General features: G+C 41.9%; 5 protein-coding genes across 6 annotated transcripts; 1 reads left to right on the top strand and 4 right to left on the bottom strand.

Annotated features, from left to right (window-relative positions):
• Positions 1-613: 613 nt before the first annotated feature.
• Positions 614-14,834, bottom strand: LOC308335380 (histone H1-like; the record flags this gene model as incomplete). Of its 2 annotated transcripts, none has more annotated exons than XM_080792396.1 (2): positions 614-802; positions 14,265-14,834. In XM_080792396.1, the coding sequence occupies 2 exons, from the start codon at positions 14,832-14,834 to the stop codon at positions 614-616; spliced, it is 759 nt and encodes a 252-aa protein (XP_080648522.1). The 2 variants fall into 2 exon arrangements, with proteins under 2 accessions (XP_080648522.1, XP_080648523.1); XM_080792397.1 differs by having other exon boundaries at positions 614-730.
• LOC308335869 (THO complex subunit 4-like) lies at positions 3,290-4,045 on the bottom strand (the record flags this gene model as incomplete). The annotated part of the gene is made up of 1 exon (XM_080793088.1): positions 3,290-4,045. The coding sequence occupies one exon, from the start codon at positions 4,043-4,045 to the stop codon at positions 3,290-3,292; it is 756 nt and encodes a 251-aa protein (XP_080649214.1).
• Positions 9,450-9,833, top strand: LOC308335410 (histone H2A-like; the record flags this gene model as incomplete). Its single annotated transcript, XM_080792437.1, has 1 exon — positions 9,450-9,833. The coding sequence occupies one exon, from the start codon at positions 9,450-9,452 to the stop codon at positions 9,831-9,833; it is 384 nt and encodes a 127-aa protein (XP_080648563.1).
• Positions 12,295-12,695, bottom strand: LOC308335417 (histone H4). Its single transcript, XM_080792444.1, has one exon. It carries the CDS (start codon positions 12,687-12,689, stop codon positions 12,378-12,380), a length of 312 nt encoding a protein of 103 aa, XP_080648570.1. The 5' UTR covers positions 12,690-12,695; the 3' UTR covers positions 12,295-12,377.
• A 3,159-nt stretch (positions 14,835-17,993) lies between the features above and the next one.
• Positions 17,994-18,404, bottom strand: LOC308335392 (histone H3.2; the record flags this gene model as incomplete). The annotated part of the gene is made up of 1 exon (XM_080792414.1): positions 17,994-18,404. One exon carries the CDS (start codon positions 18,402-18,404, stop codon positions 17,994-17,996), a length of 411 nt encoding a protein of 136 aa, XP_080648540.1.
• Positions 18,405-24,623: the final 6,219 nt, after the last annotated feature.

Genomic DNA, 24,623 nt, shown 5'->3' with positions numbered 1-24,623 from the left:
GGAATTTATGCCTTCTGTTGTTCAATTTGGACTAGGTCACACATTGCTCATGTGTTTAATGCTGCACTAATCCCCCCTAAAATTGTTTTACGCGCTCCATACAGTTTGATTATGGCTGTTGGGATTCATGCACTCAATTGTAGGCTATAAAATATGGAATTACCTCTGAGTCCCTTATGAAATAGAGTAGACTACCGGAGATACTTGTATAATAAGCAACGGCTGATTTCGGAATGAAGTGATTTAATAAACACGCAGTTACGAAACAGTAACAATATATATATATATATATATATATATATATAACGCTGATGCTCCTAGGCTTTTAGTTATCGTAAAACTGTAAATATACGGGTATTCTTCGGTATATATTCTTCACTTCATTTGTATGCAAAATAGAGTAGCCTACGGCAGAATAATTTATTTCGGCTGGATGGTGTTGAGCATTCGTTTCCCCGTAAGTAATCGCATTGTTCTGGCTAACTTTGTTTCCTACACATACCATTCATTGACATGACAACTACCGGTATATTAAATAAAGGAACATTCTTTAAATTAAGTTGTGGGGGGCTCTTAAAAGAGCCTTTGTGGGGTAAAGGGGCTGTGTTCTTTTTTACTTCTTCTTAGCGGCAGCCTTCTTGGGTTTCGCCGCCTTGGGCTTCACTACCTTCTTAGCTGGGGCTTTCTTGACGGCAGCGGGCTTCTTCACCTTCTTGGGACTCTTCGTCGCCTTCTTCGGGCTCTTCTTGGCTGCTGGTTTCTTTGCAGCGGCAGCAGGCTTCTTTGCCTTCTTGGGAGATTTCTTTGCCGCGGCGGGTTTTTTGGCTGCAGGCTTCTTGGGTTTGACTGCTTTCTTTGCGGGTTTCTTTTCCTTCGGTGCTTCCTTGTTCATCTTGAAAGAGCCAGATGCTCCGGCACCTTTGGTCTGAACCAGGGTGCCTTTAGCAACCAGGCTCTTGACGGCGATCTTGACGCGGGCCTTGTTCTTCTCGACATCGTAGCCTCCGGCAACCAGAGCTTTCTTGACCGCAGCCAGGGAGACACCTTTGCGTTCCTTGGAGGCGGACACGGCCTTGACGACAAGGTCAGCGACACTAGGGCCCGTCTTCTTGGGTCGAGGTGCTGCCTTTTTCTTGACGGCTTTAGCCGGGGCGGCGGAGGGAGCTGGGGCGACTTCTGCCATGCTGTAGAGTTTCAGATGCACTGAACTAAACTCTTAGTAGAGAATGTTGTAAGAGGAGAAGGGGGTGGAACTTAAAGGATATGTGAGAACGATGTAGACTCAACCCACTAGGTCAGTACTCTGTGCTGCAGAATACTGAGACAGTTGTGTTTTCTCTACAACTAAAACTAAATAACATACAAAGAAATGTATTAAAGTCATACAAAAAACTCGATCAGATAGCAGACGAGTTTAGCTTCATAATCAAACCATGTGGAGGGTTGAGGAGTCCTGTGTTTTGTTTAGGGACGTTTAAAACCTCACTTGTACACCCTTACATGTACAGTTGTTTGTCAACTTTCCTCTGTCATTTGTCTTTTAAAATAGTTTTACCATATAATACCCTGTTCCATATTTGCTGCAGAGCCAGCAGAGATGTCTGGGTTTGGAATGAAAGTAAATCTAGTCGTTTGTGGTGAAGATTTCTTTTTTAAATGTACAACTTTCCAGTGTCTGCAAACACAGCTGTTGGCCCTGTGGAGACTTATCAGAGGGCACTTTATCTCACTCTGCTAAGCTCTTAATTGTTTTGTGATGAGAAATCTGACATGACTGTAATTTCACACTCAAATGTATAATTCAATTAAATTACCAAATGGTGCCATTTACAAAAAATATGACATAGCTCAATAAAATGTAAAATAGATGAAACACCACACATTTGCAGGCAACTAGCACAGTTATACTATATATATATATTTTTTTTCCCCCCTTTCTTTAACTATTATTACATACACAATTTTTGACCACTTCTAAAATGTCTTATATATTTTTTTTCCCTCAAGAAACATTGTGCCACTATGTATGTGTATACATACTGTATCTGTTACGTTTATCTATTATCATATATCCCTAGTCCGGGTAGTCCCTACCCTAGTTATATTTTAGGGAGACAATTAGACCTAGAATGCCTGTGATCATTTAATTATACTTCGCACAGGCATAGATCGCTTGCACCCTTTTCCCCTCACTGTTTCTTTTCCCTTTTTGCTTCCTTTACAGTATGATGAATTCCTGTTCTGTTCTTTATCTTTAGAAGTGTCTATTTGTACGTTTTTATTAATTGAACAAGGTGGACCCTGTTGTAAACAAGTGTAATGCTTAATTGGGTCGTCCACTCACTCACAGTTAACAGTCTTTGTATTGAGTTTGTGCTTGAAATGCACTGAAATTCTGCAAACTGTTAATACATATTTCAATCAATCAATCAATTAATCTGAACCTTGAATATAGGGCTTAAAGCCAAAAACAATCCCAAGACTGAAAATGTTTTTTTGCAAATCTGCACTGATCTCATTAAATGACCCCTATGAAATCCTCAGGACTGAAATCAGTCCCCAGGACTGAGAACTTTAACCCCTTATGCGCGTGACATCATCATACCCGGAAGTTATGCGGGAATGTCTACTGAGTGGCAAAAAACTTATTTCTGGCCTTGACAGCCATACATCCAAACAGAGAAGTCCTGTTTGATTGCATTAAATTACTTTAAACAACATTTGTGTTTGATGAGGGGGGAGGGGCAGAACACCACCAACAATCAGCAATCAAACACAAATGTTTGGTCAACCCATGTGACTCCAATGAGTCACACTTTTCATTTAAAGCAAATGGCCCATTGTCATGTAAACTTGAGAGGTAAACTTGTTTAACAAAAAATAGTCACCCAATTTTATTCTAGTTTATGATGGAGTGATTTAAATCACACATTAAAATCTAGTTAATTCAGTTAGATGCATTATTATTACAGATTAGTAAATTAGATCAGTAAGACCAGATCCCAAAGCCTGTAATTAATAAAATTCAGTTTCTACATAACTGTGGATATGTTAATATAGCCTCTGAATATACACAATGCAAAAGGTTGGCTGCAGTTCAATGCAGCACTATGATGTAAGTTATACATGTAAAGAGATTGTATTAGACCTAACCACTGTCAGTCCATGAATCATATAGCTCATATGCAAGCTTTAAGCACATGTTGCCTACTTTAATGGAATAAACTCTGTAAAGTGCATGTAGGTGGCTCTTAAAAGAGCCTTTGGGTTGTTGGTAGATCAATAAGCTCTACAAAGTGGTGTCCATCCTGGCATTGTATGCATCTAGCTGGGCATCAAGCTTCTCTGCAGAAAGCGGCTGTTTTTTGGCACCACCAGCACCGCGTCCGCCTCTCCCCCGGCCTCTGGCACCACCTGCTCCGCGGCCTCCACGTCCCTTCTGCTTGCCTCCAACGCCACCAACACGGCTATTCATACCTCCACCTCTGTTCAGACCCTGCATGGGAGGCCGTCGCTGGTTATCAATCTGTGAGGTGACGAGCTGTATGTTCATGGGGCACCCATCAAGTGGCATGCCGTTGTACTGTTTCATGGCCTTCAGGGCATCTGCCCTCCTTTCAAAGTGGACATCTGCAGTCCCCAAACCCCTTCCAGAGCGGTCATAATGGACAGCAGCCTTCTTCAGTGTACCAAACTCTGCAAAAAGTTCCTGGATATCTGCTTCAGAGACACCAAAGTCCAGGTTTGAGACAAGGAGCCTCCCTCCAGTTTCCACACCAGCTCCTCCACCACCAGCATTGTCGAACATGTCAAGCTGTTTAGGCCTGCTGTACGGCGTAGATCTGCCTCGACCCCGGTTGAGGTTGCCTCGGCTCCTCATGGGGACGGAGCTGCCGGTGGCTCCCCCGGTGGCTCCCCCGGTGGCTCCTCCAAGACGGCCACCACCACGGCCACCACTGCGGCCTCTGCCTCCGCGGCCTCCTCCTCTCTGCGACCTTTTCTGTTTGATAATGTCGTCTAAGGACATATCAATTTTATCTGCCATTATGCCCGAGCCTAATAACGCTAAACTTAGAATTAAATGGAAATGGTAGTACAACCTAGACTCTAACTTGGTCCGAAACCCTGTCTCTCACTGAACGATCTTGCCTGGACAACGTTGAAGATTCTAAAGTGAATGAATGATGAGCTCAGATCCTCCTTGTTATAAGTGTGCTCTGAGGACCTAAGTGAGGACAGGCAGACTGCTCTGCAGTGCACTGGGCGGTGCCAAACCTGTTTTGCTGTCTTTGTTCTCACCAATGGTCTGAAACCGACATGGATTTAATTTGCACATTGACTGGTTGTAGCTGAAACCTTTACTATATATATTATATATATATATATATATATATATATATATATTATGTATGTTTGTTTGCAACATTCATGTTTTCACACTGTTTATTTGGTAATGTTGAACTATCAAGACTTGTAGCATCAGTTGACTGAGCCTTTTACATTGTCCACAGTGTTTACTGTGGCCTTTCCAGCCCTAGCCCTAGTGGAGTGAGGTATATTAATATTTATTATGTTTTCTGTTTTGGGTTTCATTCATGATTTACTTTAATTAATTGTATTTTGGGTTTGATGGTTCGTTTGGTTTGGTATATTTGGTTATGGACTTATGGTTTACTTGGTATTGTATTGGTCTTGTTTTGAAATGATTTGATTGATTGTATCACTCACACTGTATTATATTGACTATGAATTAACCATTGTATTGTTGATGGTAATCAATTGATGTATTTAATGCACAGATATTATTGTTAAACTATGAAATCATTGATTTGTAATATCTATTTTCTAATTTAGAGTTTTCACTGTGTTCCAATGAACACAGGGCCTTCTCCGTGGCCGCCCCTACCCTCTGGAACGCTCTCCCCAAACACATCCGAGATGCCCCCTCACTTCCTACCTTCAAATCTTCACTGAAAACCCACCTGTTCACAATCGCATTCCCATGCTATATTCCCATATTGTTATATGCACTGTTTTATTGGTTTTATTCTTTTAATTGTTTTTTCTAATAAAGTTGTCATTTTTTCTTGTCCCCCCATGGCCCCAACACATGTAAAGCGTCTTTGAGTGTCATGAAAAGCGCTATATAAATCCCAGATATTATTAAACTGAAATAAACCAAGGATTTAACGTGTGATCAACATGCAAATTATTTAAATCACCTCAATCACTCACTCAGACATTCCGCTGCACAGCTCTACCCTGTTGGGGAAGGGAGGCATTGTTTCATTGTATTGAACTCACACCAAAACCAGCAGTTGTTCACACTTCTGTACCAACTTACAAAGCAAGTCTAGAGTTTTGGTTTAAATCTAATCTCTATCCAGTAGCTTCTCAAAGCGCAGGTGGGGGTTGAGCATGTTTCTAGGCATCAGAATTTAGTGTAACAATTGTTATCAGACTAATCAGAGTAATTAATACATCACAGTACAATATCACAACCACATTAAGGTTTAAGGTTAACTCCCTCATGTATGGATTCTAAACATACATACTTGAGACTAACTGGCTTATATTTGAAGTATTTCTGATATTACTAATAGTCCTACAACAAAACAAATTAATGAAAGGCATTCCAATGTTGTCTATCTAACTTTATATATTACTATTACATATTACATTACCTTTGCAAATGATACTGACAAGATGCTTACCATGATAGTGTGAGCATAGTGAATTTGTGATATCTAACCATGATGATGTGATACTGACCATGTGATTGCAATAATAACATATTTTGTCTCACACCAGCCTTTTTACAAGGTGGGACCGTGTAAAATGTGTCGATTTTTACAATATGTATACTGATCCTATCCTGAAGAAGGTCAGTAGACCGAAAGCTTGCTAAATAAATACATTGATTGTGCAACAGATCTGAGTGTGCAGAGCTTCCCTTTATTTTTCTCATGTTCTCTTTGTGGCTCCAGCAAATCACTTAAGTTTTTTCAGCGGATGAGCGGTGGTTCTTTTTACAATATGTATACGTTTTTTCAGTGGATGAGCATGGTTCTTTTTACATTATGTATACTACAATAACGTTGGCTACAAACTGAAACTGTATATCAACTATAAATATAATGTGTTAAAAAAACACTGATTAGTCAAATAATTCGTTCTGTATACACCATGTTATCACAATTGACTGATTACACATTATCAGTGGTACATGCAGGACTGTGTCAGTGAAACCATATAATCAGATCAGACACCATAGTTTATTGAAGATTTAAACACGTTTTGTTTTCTGTAGTTGATCACAGTAAGTTATTTGTCCACAAATGGACCACGTTTTCAGCTGACAATCTGTCATTGGAAGTCAGGATCATCTCCACCATCATGCTGACTTTAACTGGAGTGTGTTTACTGGGGTCAGAAAACCTTTCATTTATATCAAAATTAAGGACAGAACAAGAGTAGCCTATAGTTTATTTATGGTATCAAGTCGCCATGAATGTCTGCCAAAGGGATTGTGAGTATTGTTGTTAATGTGACATAGTTTAAAATGGTTTAGAATAAATATAAAGGAGGAAACACTGCTCGGACTGTGGATGATGTTTTGAGCATATAACTTGAAAACCAGAGTGCTGATTTTACCTAAGACATATTAATGAAAAAAATGCACGTGTGCATAACTGGTCAGCTCTTTGTTGCATTTCATAAAATAAAAGGTATAGTTTGTGATATGTTGTTTTAATCGAGGAGAAAACACAAGTGGCACAGAGAGAAGATATTCTGTCTGTGTTGTCTGTTGTCTTTGTCACTTTATCCCCCATATATGGAAATTCCTCAATTTGCCCAAATTGTTGCGTCAGTCATAGTCTACCACAGTGTTTCTCAACCTTTTTTGTCCCAGGGCACACTTTTCATAGCCTAAAAATCTCGGGGCACACCTAGATATACGGTGTGTGTATATACTGTATATATACACCGGTGTATGTATATATATATATATATATATATATATATATATATATATATATGAACCCAATATACTTTTAAAAACACGCATGACAGCACTCGTCAAATTTAAATTTTAAAGAGAAAGAAATGGACAGAGACAGTGCCTCAGTTTCACCAATTTATTTTTGAAAACTCATACAAAATATAGCACACACATGTTCAATTTGTCAATGCAAAGTAATACTTCTAAATAAAAAAAGGAGTTGTAAAAAAAAAAGAAGAGAAAAACATCTTTTGCCACAATACAATGGTCTTAAACTTGAGCACTTTTGTACAAAGAAAATCGTAAAAAATAATTGATAAAAAGAAAAGTAAATATGTTTGACAAGTTCTGTCTTAGTGTGAACCTTGAGCTTGTTTTCCTGAACAAATAGTTTTTATCCTGGCTGGGATGCTGGACAAACAGACACGGAGCTCCTCATCAACTGCTCTCAGTCTCTCTCTGTGTTTGTTTTTTATGCAAGTCAGGCTTGAAAAGCTAAGCTCACACAGGTAGGTTGTGGAAAAGGGGAGCAGCACTGCCATTGCGCTGGCTGTGATGGCTGGATATTCTTTGCCAACAGCCAACCAAAACCTGTCCAGACTTAGTTCCTTGAATTTCTTTTTGTATTGATAGTCCCCCTGTATGTCCAATAACTGCTCTTGCTCCTGCATTGGGCTGTTCACGTTTTCCGCGGTCAATGGGTCATGGACCCAGTCAAAGTCTTCGGCGGAAACTGGGGGGAAATAAATTGCAAATTTCTCCTCGAGAGTTTACAGATGCTCAGAAATGACCCCACACAATTCACGATTGTTTTTGTATCCAGCGTTGCTGCAAGGAAACATTTCTAGCTTGCCCGTGCCCACAGCACGCCGCCACATGGCGAGTTTGCTCCGAAATGTGTTCAGTTTTGCCGTGGTTGTAAGAATGTTCTCATTTCGCCCTTGCATTTTCCTGTTCAGTTCATTCAGATGGGTAAAAATATCCGCCATGTATGCTAGTCTTGCACACCAGTACTCATTTGCAAACAGTTCGGCATATACACATGACTGACGTAATAAATAGACTGTACCCCAAATACTGTGGCAATGGAATACTGCCATCATTATACCCACAGCACTGATAACAGCTACTACACATGCATGTTGAGGCAATGTTTAGTTTTTAGACATTGTCAGGCAAAGTCATAATACAGTCATCGTATACGTGAGTGACCTAACGTGATTGACTGAGAGGCATAATCTATGTCATGCATTGGTGGACAGACTGTTCAAATTACGTAATACATGCTAGAAAACTAACACAGTAATTCAACTACCCTTAGATTTTAACTTTTCAAATACAGATAACAACCCTATATATATATATATATATATATATATATATATATATATATATATATTGACATGAGGTGGGGTGACCAGAGTTTGAGGCGCATGTCGCTTTGAGGGAGTGAATCCTTAGCTTGTTAGCGATGTCCTTTAACCCTTGAATAATGTTTCCATCTGGTTTAATGTAACTCGCCATGGTATTATATATATATAAGACCATGGCGAGTTACATTAAACCATCTGTTGCAGTTTGTTATCTATATATCACATGAACAGTGGTCACTGGTAGCCGTTATGCCACCAACTGCCGTATTCATGTTTGAATACGGCCCCCTAAGATCTTCCACTGCTGGCCTGTTCGCTTTGCCTAAAAAAATGGCAACTAAAAAATACGGGAAGCAGCTTTTTGCTTCTACGGGCCGACGGCATGGAACAAACTCCCACTGTACCTTCAACAGGCAGTCTCTGTAGACATTTTTAAAGCACAGCTCAAGACCCACTTCTACACCCTTGCTATTTTTTGTCCTCACTAAATTGCATTAGGCCTACTGCTTGTTTTTTTTAATGTTTATGCCTTGCTTTTCTTAATTTTTTTCTCCATTGCTCTGTAAAGCACTTTGAGCTGCATGTCATGAAAGGTGCTATACAAATAAAGTTGTATTATTATTATTACCTTACATACAAGTAATGCTTGCCTACAAAATGATTATGAACAGTGTATATGTGTGGCGAGAGACTTTGCTTTCTTTTAAATATACCCTTTACATTTTAGAATTATTGTCTGGTACTTTGCTGGGTATTTTATTGTATTTGTATATGTATGCATTGACCTGAGCAAAACAAATTTCCCTTGTGTATAATAAAGACTCTCTCTCTCTCTGAAAGAAACCATCTCTGGTCAGGAACCTCCTTCCTTGGGAGAAGCTGTTCAGCCACTAGCACCGATTGGAGGGGAGCTCGTACACACTCAGCCCTCGCTCTCATTCATTGGTGGGGCGCACAGCCGCACATAGACAGTAGCAGTAGAATGTGTGCTGTTGAACATATAAAGGGTCTCGCGCGCCTCTCCACCAGCATATTTCTTCTATATTCAATTCCAGAAATAAACCTACACCAAAATGAGTGGCCGAGGAAAAACGGGAGGAAAGGCCAGGGCGAAGGCTAAGACCCGCTCATCCCGTGCCGGGCTCCAGTTCCCTGTGGGTCGTGTCCACAGGCTGCTGCGTAAAGGCAACTATGGCAAAAGAGTGGGCGCCGGAGCTCCAGTGTACCTCGCTGCGGTGCTCGAGTATCTGACCGCAGAGATCCTGGAGTTGGCTGGAAACGCTGCCCGTGACAACAAGAAGAGTCGTATCATCCCCCGTCACCTCCAGCTGGCCGTCCGCAACGACGAGGAGCTCAACAAACTGCTGGGCGGAGTGACCATCGCTCAGGGCGGTGTGCTGCCCAACATCCAGGCTGTTCTGCTGCCCAAGAAGGCCGAGAAAGCCGCTAAGAAATAAATCTGCTTCATTCGTTTAACGAAACTCACAAAGGCTCTTTTAAGAGCCAACCACTCTTTCCATGTAAAGGTTAATTTCCAATGTCTTGCACAAGCGCACATGCACGCACGCGCAACACCATGCGCGTGCACGACACGCACTTGCTGGTGCGCTTAACCCTCTAACACCCGCATTCATTTCTACTTGCAAAAAATATATTTCAACCTTACTACTACTTTGTAGGCTACTACTAGGACTAAGACTAAAAAAGATGTTAAAAAAAAAAAGTTTGATGAAAAATGTATAATAATGATATAATAAATTAATAATTTACATTTGGGGGATATCTTTCACAATAATGAATAAAACATGTTCTAGACATTCTAATGATCACAAAAAAAACATATTACAATTATTTTACCTACTTTTATTAGGGTAAAGGTCAAAAGTCTTAGGTTAAAAAATGTTCAAAACATTTTTTATTTGTGTGAATTTCAGCCTCTGTGGGGGGTGTTTATATGCAAATATCATGACTAATGCCATTGAAATGGCATTGCAAGAACAGAAAAAATAATAATAATTTAGTAATTAATTAAAATAATAAATGCATTGTGTATAGTACCAGCTGTGCTTAATCATAATTACGTGCTCGGTTTGGAAAAGTTTGATGTAGTTTGTTGTAGGTAATAGTTTCATTGAAAGCTTATTAGTTGGCAAGTGAGCATATTTGAAGAAATACAAATCTAACAAAAATACAATTATATGCAATAGGCTAGGCCTGTATGGTCGAATATGACATGATATCAAGGCATTTAAGTAATGTAATAAGTTGCTATAACCCCGTATGATACAAGTGATACTTGTCCAGACCATAGACCACAGACACAGGACCATATGCATTGGGGGACAAAGTTCTTAACAATGTGTTGCGACTGTAGGCCACTGTTTACTATGAAAACCTGCATTTCCCGTCAGTCAGTCAGTAAGTGTGTCATGTCACGCCTCCATATATTGTCACGCCTCATGACATCATGCCTCGTGACACGTCACGCCACCATATATGGCCGTTTCCATATATGATATAAGATCACAACACTGACCTAATCAAACCCTGGATAGCCATACATGGAAAAGACTGGATCATCACCTATATCTCCATATATGGAGCTGAGCCGGCCAGCAACTCTACATCTGACCTCAAACCCTTAGGTCTCCATATATGGAGCTGACCTGTTCTGACATTCCATATGTTGATCCCTCCCCACCCGTCCTTCCTCTTCGATGTTTCCTTTTTGACTGATACCTGTCCATTCAAACTCTAGACCCAAAGTTATTAGTAGAGTTCTCAGGCCCAAAAATGAAGGCCCGGCCCTACCTGGGCCCTCATCAAACCCTGTACACTCAAGACACTGCCCCCGCTGCCACCCTTCGATCTCCATATATGGAGCTGACCTGTTCTGACATTACATATGTTGATCTGACCTCATCAAACCCTGTACACTCAAGACACGCTCCAATGCCAGTACAGAATTAATTCCATATGTTGATCTGACCCCCCCATGCCAAAGCACCAGCGCTCGCCCAGTAGTCTGCCGTCACCCAGGCAGATGTGTGCACGTGACCTCACTTCTCGCCCTCAGGGCGTCTTACTGGTATAGTCGGATTGGCAAGATGGTCTACTGTTATTTATCTTTCTATTCCCACAACAATATAGTCTCCAGAAAAATACGGCATATTTTGGACATCATTAATCATGACTAATACATTTTTAAGAAATGTAATGTATTTTTTTTAATGTAATCGTTTGACAGCCATAATACTACACACACACAATTGGTAATATTAAAGTGGAGACGTTTAGCAATGTTGCTCATTCCACGGACGCGTGGTCATGACAAGCTGTACCTCGTTGTAAAGGTGACTAATCAACGATTAAAATGATGTAAAACACAATACTAATTGGTATTATTAAAGTGGAGAAATAATGGACCAAAGTTAAGTTTCCGTCCCTCACGGATCACCGCCCTCACAGAGCACAGCCCCCTCACGGAGCACGTCTCGTCTGCGAGACTGCAGCTGGGTGCTATTGTGTCGTCAACAGCAGCCAAAAGTAGTACATAAGGGACCCAATATACTAAGAGGTCCTATAATAATACTTTAAGAAAATGCATACCGTATTTTGCTTTGATCCTGTGTCATAGTTGTTGCTGTTATGATGCACAGCTCTCATCTGTATTCATAAAAGTACTTTGTCATTAATGTATACGGAATCAAATAAAAAAAATATATATGCAGACAATTTTTAGCTTTATGGCCCATGTCCCAGTTTGTGCCAGTTATTTAAGCACGCTCCACTACAACAGTTTGTTCAGACTAGTCAAAGGCTACTAAAAACTTTGCAAAATCCAGGATTTATTTTTCAGGGCAAACCAGTAATATACTACCGTAGTTAAGTACAAATCTTCAAAAGGTTCTAGAAATTGTATAATGGAATCTGCTCTGTAGAGAAAGTGTGGGCGGCTCTTAAAAGAGCCTTTGGGTTGTTGGTAGATCAAGTCAGCGTTATTAACCTCCGAATCCGTACAGAGTGCGTCCCTGTCTCTTCAGAGCATAGACAACATCCATGGCGGTCACGGTCTTTCTCTTGGCGTGCTCGGTGTAGGTGACGGCGTCACGGATCACGTTCTCCAGGAACACCTTGAGAACACCGCGGGTCTCCTCGTAGATCAGACCGGAGATGCGCTTCACTCCGCCACGGCGAGCTAAACGGCGGATAGCGGGCTTGGTGATTCCCTGGATGTTATCACGAAGAACCTTGCGATGACGCTTGGCGCCTCCTTTTCCAAGACCTTTTCCTCCCTTGCCTCTTCCAGACATCGTTGCTTTAGTAGTAGTTCAAGAAGTGAATGATTTGAGAAGCAGAGCCTTGCCTTTTTATGTGTGTTCTGAGGACGTAAGGGAGGACAGGCACAGAGAGAGCTGCGTAGGCGTTGCCAATGTGCACCCCCCACACCCACACACATACTCCTCCCCCTTGGTCACATCACCCATTTGTTTTTACAGTAATATTGCTATTCAACTCTATAATCATATAATTGCTGTTATGTTTTCCACTCCAATATTGCTTTCCCTGTTTTTATTGGTTTTATTCCTTGGCATTAATCTTCTTTTTAACTCCCTAATAAAGTAGATTTTTCATGTTGCTTCTTCTTGCCCCTCATGTGTAAAGTGTATTTGGGTGAGTACCCAAATACACTTTACACATGAGAATACACTTTACACATGAGGGGCAAGAAGAACCTGAGAAAAAGCGCTACATAAGTTTGAGATATTATTATTAAATATCAAATTTTATTATCATGCAAGAGACAATAAAGACAATAATTTATATGTAAACATTTGTAGAAACCATTGGAAAGCATAAATAATAACATTACATGACTTCATGGCTTATTTTCCTATGCTGTACTCTCGATAATTCTAAATACTACAGCATGCAGAGGAGAAGTCATAACAGAACCATCTAAACACTACAACATGCAGAGGAGAAGTCATAATAGAACCATCTAAATACTACAGCATGCAGAGGAGAAGTCATAACAGAACCATCTAAACACTACAACATGCAGAGGAGAAGTCATAACAGAACCATCTAAATACTACAACATGCAGAGGAGAAGTCATAATAGAACCATCTAAATACTACAGCATGCAGAGGAGAAGTCATAACAGAACCATCTAAACACTACAACATGCAGAGGAGAAGTCATAACAGAACCATCTGAATACTACAACATGCAGAGGAGAAGTCATAACAGAACCATCTAAATACTACAGCATGCAGAGGAGAAGTCATAACAGAACCATCTAAACACTACAACATGCAGAGGAGAAGTCATAACAGAACCATCTGAATACTACATGCAGAGGAGAAGTCATAAAAGAACCATCTAAATACTACAGCATGCAGAGGAGAAGTCATAACAGAACCATCTAAATACTACAGCATGCAGAGGAGAAGTCATAACAGAACCATCTAAATACTACAACATGCAGAGGAGAAGTCATAACAGAACTATCTAAATACTACAACATGCAGAGGAGAGGAGGGACGCTAATTGGGGAACCCTAGTCCTTTATTTTATTTATTTGGAACTACCATATGTCATTGTACACTATTCAAAATTGATTTGAACCAAACTGATTCATGGTTTATCAGTGTGAAGATAAATGGCAGATTAGAACTGGCCTTTTAATAATTGCGTGGTGTTTGACTTCTAACAAACAGGTATAAAGTGCCTGCTGCTCACATGAACACCATTAGTGAGGATAGGATACTCTTATAAAACAATGTGGTTGGCTCTTAAAAGAGCCTTTTGTGGGTATAAATATGGAGCAGACAGTTTACTTCTTTTTGGGCGCTGCCTTCTTTGCTGCCTTGGGTTTGGCAACCTTCTTGGCTGGAGCTTTCTTGGCTGCTGCGGGCTTCTTAGCCACTTTCTTGGGGCTCTTGGTGGCCTTCTTCGGGCTTTTAGCTACTACTTTTTTTGCGGCAGGCTTCTTGGCTTTCTTGGGTGATTTCTTGGCGGCTACGGGCTTCTTTGCTACCGCCTTCTTGGGCGATTTCTTAGCCGCTGCGGGTTTCTTGGCTGCAACGGGCTTCTTTGCTTTGACTGCTTTCTTAGCTGCAGGCTTCTTTACCTTCACCGCTTCTGCCTTGTTAATCTTGAAGGAGCCAGACGCGCCGGTGCCTTTGAGCTGGACCAGGGTGCCTTTGGTGACCAGGCTCTTGACCGCGGTCTTTACGCGGACCTTGTTCTTCTCCACATCGTAGCCACCGGCAGCCAAAGCCTTCTTGACCGCAGCGAGAGACACACCGCTCCGCTCCTTGGAGGCGGACACGGCCTCGACGACCAGCTCAGCGACGCTGGGGCCGGTCTTCTTGGGTCGGGGAGCTGCTGCTGCCTTCTTCTTGGCTGCCTTGGCCGGAGCTGGTGCTGGTGCTGGAGCGACTTCTGCCATTATTCTCTCGGATAGTAAATTGCTGTTCCTTCTCGAAAGTAAACTCCCACAGTGTGATGCTGAACGCTCTGAAGGGGCTGGACTTAAACGCCACATGAGAACCATCTAGACTCAACATACACAGCAGCTCTTCTGTAGTATCTTAATGTGACACTTTTGTGTTTTCTCCTCAATTAAAACATCATATAACTATCTACTGGGTATATTATTTAATGCAACAAAGAGCTGATCAGTTAACACACATGCTCCTTTTTTACATTAATACATCTGATATGAAAACAGCACTCTAGTGTTTAAGTTATATGATAAAAAACACCACCCTTCCACAGTCCGACACAAGTGTTTCCTATCATTTGTATTCTAAAACAATTTAAACTATGATAAATTGACAATGATACTCAAACTCCTCTTAGCAGACATTCATGGCGACGCAATAACATAAACTATACTTTTGTTTTGTCTTCCGTTTTTCTATAAAAAGAAGGTTTTCTGACACAAGTAAACACACTCCAGTTGACAACAGCATGGTGGAGTTGATACCACATTCCAATGCCAGAGGTTGTAATACTTTTGTGGTCAAAAACGTATTGCTATCAAAATAAAAAAATATGTTTTCATCTTCAATCAACTGCAGGTACATTATGTCTTTGGTTATGGCAAACATAAGCTACACTGATACACTACTTCCATGCTTGATGATGTGAGCAGACAAATCTGACTTTGGAACATGATGTTGCATGTTGGCATGCATTATTTTACTTAAACTGGTGTGTACAGTAGACTATACCTTTGTATTAATACAAAAGTATTTGTTGTAGTGTCGTGACATTATGGACAACATGGAGACTATAATGTATTTTATGGACACTACTTCATATGTATTCTTTTCAGAGCCACCCACACTTTCTTTCAATATTTATTCAGCTAAGTGTCATGATCAATGAGGCCAATAATTAAGTACTTATAAGTAATCCGTTCTCAACAGTGATATCAATGTACATTATAGTAGTAATGGATGGATTCATGACAGAGGTGGCAGTGCATATTTAGGTGAGGTGACTCTGAGACAAGCTTGGTTAAGGCCTATTCATAGTCTAGAATTTGGGTGGTGAGGTGACCATGCCCCATGCCAGACTGTGAAGAGTTGGAGACCATTATGACACTTGCTCATAGAAGACTGCAATAGGTCAAAAGCAATCTGGAGCAAGATGCACGATATAGGCGTGAGGGTGCCATGTCACAGGGACATTTTGTACGGTATTTTTTAAACAAATTAAAACTGAACTTAAAAGGAGAAAAACAATGGACCTGAAGAGACTGCACACGCACTTAAACTGGCACACTTTGGCACTGTAGGGTTAGTAGTAGTAGTAATTTTAGCACAGCCCAGACAAATGTACTTTGTAACATTTATGTAAATATATTTTTTGCCCTTATTCTGCCACAGTGAGTAGTATTCTGATGTGAGGACTCCCGGTTGCGGTATGTCTACATGTTTTATACTTTTAAATGTTTATACTGAGTGTGCGGTTCTGGGGGTGTTGTTGCATGCCAGCGGATAGACACACATGGCACCAAAGCATGGTGCTATTTGTTGGCGAGTGGCGAGACCTTCAGAACAGCACATGCAGGTGCAGGCATTTGGGCGTTGGGGGGTGCTGCGGATAGTACACATGGCACCCAAGCATGGTGCTGTTTGCTCGCGCTCTCTGGCGCCTAAAAGCCTATTCATAGTCTGGATTTTTGGTGGTGAGGTGACCACCGCTCCGGTGGTGAGGTGACCACCGGAGCTGAAATAACGCTGAGCGGCGGTGAGTAAAAACAGAGAGAAGGGCTGGAGCGGTGGCGGTGGTTTGCTCTTCACCGCGGCTCGTGACGTCATGTTGTAGTTCGGTGGTCACGTAACCACCGAAGATCCAGACTATGAATAGGCCTTTATGGTTATGGAGCCTCACACAGCTGGACTCAAGTAAACATTAAGAAATGAATGCAGTGATGTGCAGATCAAACTGTTTTCATTCTCCAGTATTGCATGTGTCAGTTCAACATAAAAGGAGTAAATCTAAGGTTGTGATTCTCTGGGTCAGGATGTATCCCCCCCCCCCCCCCCCCCCTAGCGATGCTGATTAATAGCAGAATAGCAGATCTACAAGATCACACAGAGTCACAGACTTGCAGTATTGTTATTATTTGCGGGGCACAAGCCCCATCTATGTCGAGCCTTTAGTCAAGTCAAGTCAAGTCACCTTTATTTATATAGCACATTTAAAAACAACAGAAGTTGACCCAAAGTGCTTTCCATATAAAAATTACATCATAAAATACAACATTAAAATAAACGTTTAGCAATACTTCATATAAGAAAAATACAATATTAGAACATTTAAAGAGCATGAAACAACAAAAAAGCCTACTGATTACAAAAAGGTTTAAAACATTTACAGGACTAGGAGCTGAAGGCAATTAGTGTGCACGTAAACAGTGTGTCCTAAACACAAACATTTAATGCCATTGACAATGAATGGCCAGTTCTGAGTGTTTGTGTTAACACAAACATTGAAGACGAGGACATACATTGTGATTGGCCAGAATGAGATGATGTATGATGACGTATAAGAGCGCCCCTCAATTCACACGGGTGTGATTTGTTTGCATATTCAGTATTCTAATGTAATTTCACAAATATGTTTCCTTTGCTTGGTGTTCTGTGTAAAGCACATTGAATTGCCTTGTTGAAATAAAATTGGCATTGCCTTTCATAGTAAACCAAAAAAGTGATTACTTACAAATGAATGCTAAACTAATGATAATAATTTCATGTGAATGGGTGTCTGAGATAATAGTAAGGAGCACACACAGGTAGCAGTTTTAATGACTTATTATAGCCTTCACACAATGTAACTCAAATGATACAGTATTTGTATTGTTTTTTTGTGCAATGGCATTGATGAATAAACACTTAGAATTTTAATGTGCACATGAGAGTTAGTCAAATTTTCTCAGCACACATTACCAAATGAATAATTGTCATTTTTGGCTCATTGTTCAGTTAGTTAAAAGTGCATAACTAGTCAATACCAAAGGATAATAGCTCTTTAAATAACACATTTGGTGGCTCTTAAAAGAGCCGTTTTGGGGTTGTGACAGTGACGGATTTGTTTAAGCACGTTCTCCGCGGATACGACGGGCCAGCTGGATGTCTTTGGGCATGATGGTCACCCTCTTGGCGTGGATGGCGCACAAGTTGGTGTCTTCAAACAGACCGACCAGATAAGCCTCTGCGGACTCCTGCAGAGCCATGACGGCGGAGCTCTGGAAGCGCAGGTCGGTCTTGAAGTCCTGGGCGATCTCCCTCACCAGGCGCTGGAAGGGCAGCTTGCGGATCAGCAGCTCGGTGGATTTCTGGTAACGACGGATCTCCCTCAGAGCCACTGTACCGGGACGGTAACGGTGAGGCTTTTTCACTCCGCCGGTGGCCGGCGCGCTCTTACGAGCTGCCTTGGTGGCGAGCTGCTTCCTGGGCGCTTTGCCCCCGGTGGACTTACGAGCTGTCTGCTTAGTTCTGGCCATTGTCTGTTGTATAGAGGTCTAGAATAGAGTGACTAAGCAGAGCAAACTGCTGATTTTATTAGCGCCACGGAGACGCCGTCGTCCTATGATTGGTCAGTGTTCTGAAACCTCCTTGTTTGGGGAGGTACCATGCATCACTGGCACCGATTGGAGGGGAGCTCTTACACACGTCAATCTGACTGGGACTGCTGTAATATAGCTAATAAATACTATGGAATACCAGGGGCCTATTTCACGAATCTTGGATTAACTAATCCAGGATATAGGCCAAAGCCAGGCTTTTTAAATCCTGATCTTTACAGCCTGGTTTATTCCGTTCCACTAAAGCCGGCTCAGAATTGGCGGATTTGGCGAGCCGGGCTCAGCAAGCCTCGCTTACAAGCGCGTGCACGCATTCCTTGAAAAGCCATGATGCCGATCATAGATTTCTTGAGCGAGACCAATCATGAGCGAGGCGAGCAAATCTGCAGGGAGAGCTGCGGCTTTCACCGATGAGGAGCAAGAAAATCTTATGATATACTACGAGGAAGCCAAGGAAATAATTAAAAAAAGGGAAATACAAGCGCCATTAACAAGGCGAGGGAGAGAGCGTGGCAAAATATTGCCGACAGATTGAACGCATAAATTGTAAAGCATATTATATAGTCGAAGTCCATAAATATATAATTCAGTGAACCTATAGCCCCGAGTTGTGGAGGGTGAGCTATAGTTCCAAACAAGCTTAAAGGTCCGCTGACATGCCCCGAAATTAATATGGGTGGTACAGCACATCACGTGGTCTGACTGAAAACAGTTTGAAACAGTTTGAAACGGGGCTACGGCCTACGGCGCTAGCAACAAGTGGCTATAGGTCAGGCTAGCGTTTTTGACGGTACATTTAGCGTCATATTGGCTATAAATGTAATTGAAAAAAATTATTTTTTCGCCAGAAATGCTTAGTTTGAATGCAATTGAGGTTGGCGTGGGGTTTTTTAGGGGAACTGCAGCACAAGCGCAAATTTTGGACTGGAGTCCCATGTTCCCCCGGTCGCCAACACCCCTGTCTGCCCGCTCTGAGACCTCTCAGCCCCGCAGCGCGACAGTCGCGACTACGGACGGTCTGCTGTTGTCTGGCCGCTGTGAGAGCAGCGCGACTACTGTTCTTTTCCCCTCTCAGCCGCAGGCTGACATGTACACCCTCGCTCTCACTCTGTAATACCGTAGTTAGTTACCACAACATTGTTCAAGTGAACTATAGTGTGTTTATGTTTGTATTCATTGTAATAATAAATATCGCTATGCCGAGGCATAGTCTTGCGGACGAGATCATGAGCCTCTACGGGGGACTGGGCATGTGTGTACACACACAGCATAGCAACTTATGCTACTATTTTGGTGTCACATTTAGCTTGAATACTGGGTGAAAGTCTCATTCAAAAAATTAATTTTTCGCAACATTGTTCAGGTGAACTGTGTGTTTATGCTTGTTCATTGTAATAATCAATATCGCTATGATTATTTTATTTATCGCCGCGTCGCTCCGCATGACAACATACAGTCTAGCCCGTCTACGCACACACACACACACACACACGCAATGGCACGGAATCTGCCTCGGGCGTCTGTAGCTCTCTTCCCCGCTGTCATGCACTATAGCCGTGTGTGTGTGTGCGTACACACATGCCCAGTTCAATGCGGGGACCTGACCAGAGACTATACGTCCGTCCGTCCGTGTGTGTGCAGCCTGCATCTGAGACGGGCTAGACTGTATGTTGTCATGCGGAGCGACGCGGCGATAAATAAAATAATCATAGCGATATTGATTATTACAATGAACAAGCATAAACACACAGTTCACCTGAACAATGTTGCGAAAAAAAAAAAAAAATTTTTTGAATGAGACTTTCACCCAGTATTCAAGCTAAATGTGACACCAAAATAGTAGCATAAGTTGCTATGCTACCACGGCCACCAAGCCCGGCGAACCCGCATAGAAGTCGTTGGGGAAAGCTTTCGCCAGTCTGACGTCAGAATCATGATAGCATTGTTTGATAGCAGTTATTAGCTCCCGAGGGGCGTGTCAGTTCTCCTTTAAACTTTAAGGGCACTTTCTCGAAATAGCGCACTGAGCTCATTTGTGCAATGCAAACGACAAACTAATAGGCGAGTGCGCTCCGGATTCGGTATGGTATGGAATTATATCCTACTAATCTACATGTATTGTGCGCCATGAAATGTTACATTACATTAAGTCTGTCTGTCTATCTGTCTGCATGCACTGTAGTGTCACGATTGCATGGCATGATGGCAATACCGATTTTTCAGAATGTATTATTCCATCATAATTTGAGCCTATAAATGTCTCAAATTTGAAAGCACTATATTTCTAAAACTATGAAACATTTCAAAGATTCCTTTTCAGGCACACATGTCCACCGTAGGATGAACCTAAATAGGTTTGAATGGGGTTTCTAGGTGTAAGTATGTAGGACTATGGGTGAAACGTTATAATGGTAATATGTTGTAAAACAACGAGTAATGGTAATATTTAGTGGTTTTCACTTTTACAAAAAAAATAAAAAAGAATAATTTAACCGTGCACTTGCACGACAGCAAACCTACTCATGGGGAACATTCACCAAAAGCAGCTGATCTACAAGCTCACAAGCTGTCATGATGTTGTGCAGCCTATATATTTTGGTTATTTGATTTTATATAGTGCTTAAATTAGTCCTTTAATGCAGACCGATACAAATAAGGCAACATAAACCCATAATAATTGAATAAATCTGGAAAACATAATTGGTTTGTGATCAGTTTGACTGCTTAATGAACAGTAAAGACATCAGGATTAGGTTAAACCTGGCTGTTAGCCTGGTCCGGAGCAGGCTAAATCCAAAGTATAAATTCCCATGGTAATTTATGTAGCATCCCTTTCATGAAACCAAATCAAGCCTCAACATATCCAGGTTAACTGGTTAAGTTAATCTGGCAAGATCAACCAGCTTTCATGAAACCGGTTAAGCCAGGATATGTGTTAAAACCCGGCTTAATCTCTAATCCAAGTTTCGTGAAATAGGCCCCAGTTTCCAGCAAACTCAGGGTTTCCTGCACAATGTTGTTGGCATGGCGCTGCTCCATGCTTGAAATAAATCGCGCCATGCCAAGCTTTTTTTTTGAGGGGGCTAGTGAATCATGGTGTGTGTGTGATATGAAATGTCCAGTACCTCCCCTGTGCCTCCCCAAGTGCCACCCCAGTGTCTGCCCATGCAGTGCCCCCCAGTGTCCCCCTGAGTGCCTCCCTGAGTGCCTCCCCAGTGCCTGCAGTGCCTCCCCAGTGTCCCCTCAGTGCCTCCCCAGTGTCTTCCCAGTGCCTCCCCAGTGTCCCCTCAGTGCCTCCCCAGTGTCTTCCCAGTGCCTCCCCAGTGTCCCCTCAGTGCCTCCCCAGTGCCTCCCCACAGTGTCCCCCTGAGTGCCTCCCCAGTTTGCCCCTGAGTGCCTCCCCAGTGTCTCCCCAGTGCCTCCCCAGTTTTCCCCTGAGTGCCTCCCCAGTGCCTCCCTAGTGTCTCCCCAGTGCCTCCCTAGTGTCTCCCCAGTGTCTCCCCAGTGCCTCCCCAGTGCCTCCCCAGTGTCTTCCCAGTGTCTCCCCAGTGCCTCCCCAGTGCCTCTCCAGTCCAGTGTCTCCCCAGTGTCTCCCCAGTGCCTCCCCAGTTTGCCCCAGAGTGCCTCCCCAGTGCCTCCCCAGTGTCTCCCCAGTGCCTCCCCAGTGTCTTCCCAGTGCCTCCCCAGTGCCTGCCCAGTGTCCTCTAGTGTCCCCCCAGTGTCCCCAATAGCATTACAAGAGCAATAATACAAATTAATCTTACTTTATTAATCTTATTAATTAATGAATCAAATTAATGAATTCATTAATTCCTGCAGGAAACACTGAACTGAAACAAATAATATACATGCATTGCTCTATGACACGGGGCAAATAAATAAACATTTCTACAAGAGCACTCAAAAGGTTAAAAATGAGGAGAGAGTGGATAAAATGTATTATTATTCCAGTCCCATTGATCTTCGAAGAACCAGAACCTACTTTACATTATTATTATTGTCTCCACCAGGCAGAAGGCATGGGGAGAGTATGTTTTGCACTCAGTTCGTCCAAGTGTTTGTGTGTGTGGGTGTGTGTGTGTGTGTGTGTGTGTGTGTGTGTGTGTGTGTGTGTGTGTGTGTGTGTGTGTGTGTGTGTGTGTGTGTGTGTGTGTGTGTGTGTGAGTGTGAGTGTGAGTGCACACTAAACAAAGTGGAAACCGAGCTACACTTCCTAACCATCTGTCCATTGTACCAAGACATCAGAGACACATACTTCCCACAGATTACAACCACACACGGAGATTTTGAAAACATGACCAATGACAAAAAACTCCCATATCTGCTGGGCGAAGTACAACAATGTGCAAACACAGCAGCAAGATTTGTGAGTTGCTGTGATAGGAGAAGGATATCAAATGGAACACAACCACCCTAAAGACTAATCATTGTGTATATTCCTGCACTATACCTGCATCAAGTGATCTTGGTACACAGAAGTTGATCTATTGAAGATTCTGACCTTCAAAGTACATCATTTTTGTTCTGATTGTATTGCTGTATCGTTGTATTGTTCTTTCTGCTTTGGCAATGTAAACGTATTTTTTCTCATGCCAATAAAGCCCTTTGAATTGAATTGAATTGAGTTGAGTGTGAGTGTGAGTGTGAGTGTGAGTGTGAGTGTGAGTGTGAGTGTGTGTGTGTGTGTGTGTGTGTGTGTGTGTGTGTGTGTGTGTCACTCCCATTGATGTCTTAAAAACGAGTCACTTGTTTCTCTGGTACTGGTGGCTTTATTTCTCTCATGTCAATCAACAAGCCAACATAAAAACTGATAAATAGAACAACAAAGCATGAAGCACATAAACATAACTAAAATATAGTACAAACAATATTCACCTCACTGGCTGCACATAGGGATCAAGGGAATGAAGGAAGGAACCCATATGAACAAAAACAATCAAGACTGGAAAGAAACACAATCGATCAATTAGACTCAAAACAAAACATAAACATAAATATTGACAAACAACACACAGAAACCAAAATAACCTGAACTGCCTTCACAACCCTCCTGTCTGCATGCTGAACAGGAGGAAGTGTACAATGCTTGTCAGCCATGCTGAATTGAACCCATATATGGTCATGAGACCGGAAATGACGTAGATAAATGGCGCAACAAATAAAATACTCTTTACCAAAACATCAAATAATGCAAAGTGGAAGGTAGAAAATAAGAAATAACAAAAACATAATTCTGGCAGCCAAACTCTGTGGACAGCTAATCTCCGGCACCGTTGGCTTGATCGCAGCCATACTCTGCACACCCACTCCCTGAATGCCACAGCTGAACCTCTGCCCCAAGGTTTTCACATTGGCCTCTTATAGCGCCACCACCAGGCCGCTTTGTGCAAAACTCTTTTTTTGGACAGTACACCTACAGATGTCCAAACAGTATGAAAATGTGTGCACAGTCTCTAGAGCCATTCAATGAAACATGTCTTTCAGATTTGAGATTTTTAGGACTGATTGGCTTCCAAAGTTCACAGGAGTGCTCTGTTTCAAACAAAATGCCACAAATCATGATCTTGTGATTTCAGTGAAATTGTGCATGCACATTCCCACTAGGCCAAGGAAGAAATGCCACTGGAACATTTTCAACTCAGCCTCATGGTGGCGCTATAACTGGCCGATTAGTGTTTTCACCTCTAACTGCATGGATCTGTGTAAACCTTTGTATGCACACTCCCTAGAGGCCAAGGGAAAACCTTTGCCTGGAAATGTACAAATAAACAATAAACATCTGCCCTTTAGTTTATAGCTGCACCAGTAGGTCGGAAAATCACCACAACTCCTCAACAGCTTCAGCAGTGTTGGATTGCAGTGAAACTGTACGCGCACGCACACACACACAAAGGGCATTTGTTCTAGTTTGCATCTCCATGGACACCTTTCCTTTTGTCACTAAACACAAGGATGTATGTATGTAAAATACTAATGCAAAATATTAATGTGGTCAATCTTACATGTAGGCCTATGTGCTTTTGGCACAGAAGTGATGATTGTGGACTAGAGCTAAAACGTGTCTTGCACTTGAATATTATATGCAGGCACTGAAATCCATGCTGTGACACTAAATGTATTATGTCAGCTGGGGTTTCT

This window comes from Protomyctophum bolini, assembly GCF_963924005.1.
Source record: "Protomyctophum bolini genome assembly, chromosome: 20".
Taxonomy (NCBI): Eukaryota; Metazoa; Chordata; class Actinopteri; order Myctophiformes; family Myctophidae; genus Protomyctophum; species Protomyctophum bolini.
The sequence above is the reverse complement of the archived record's forward strand: the minus strand, read 5'-3'. Positions and strand labels throughout refer to the sequence as shown.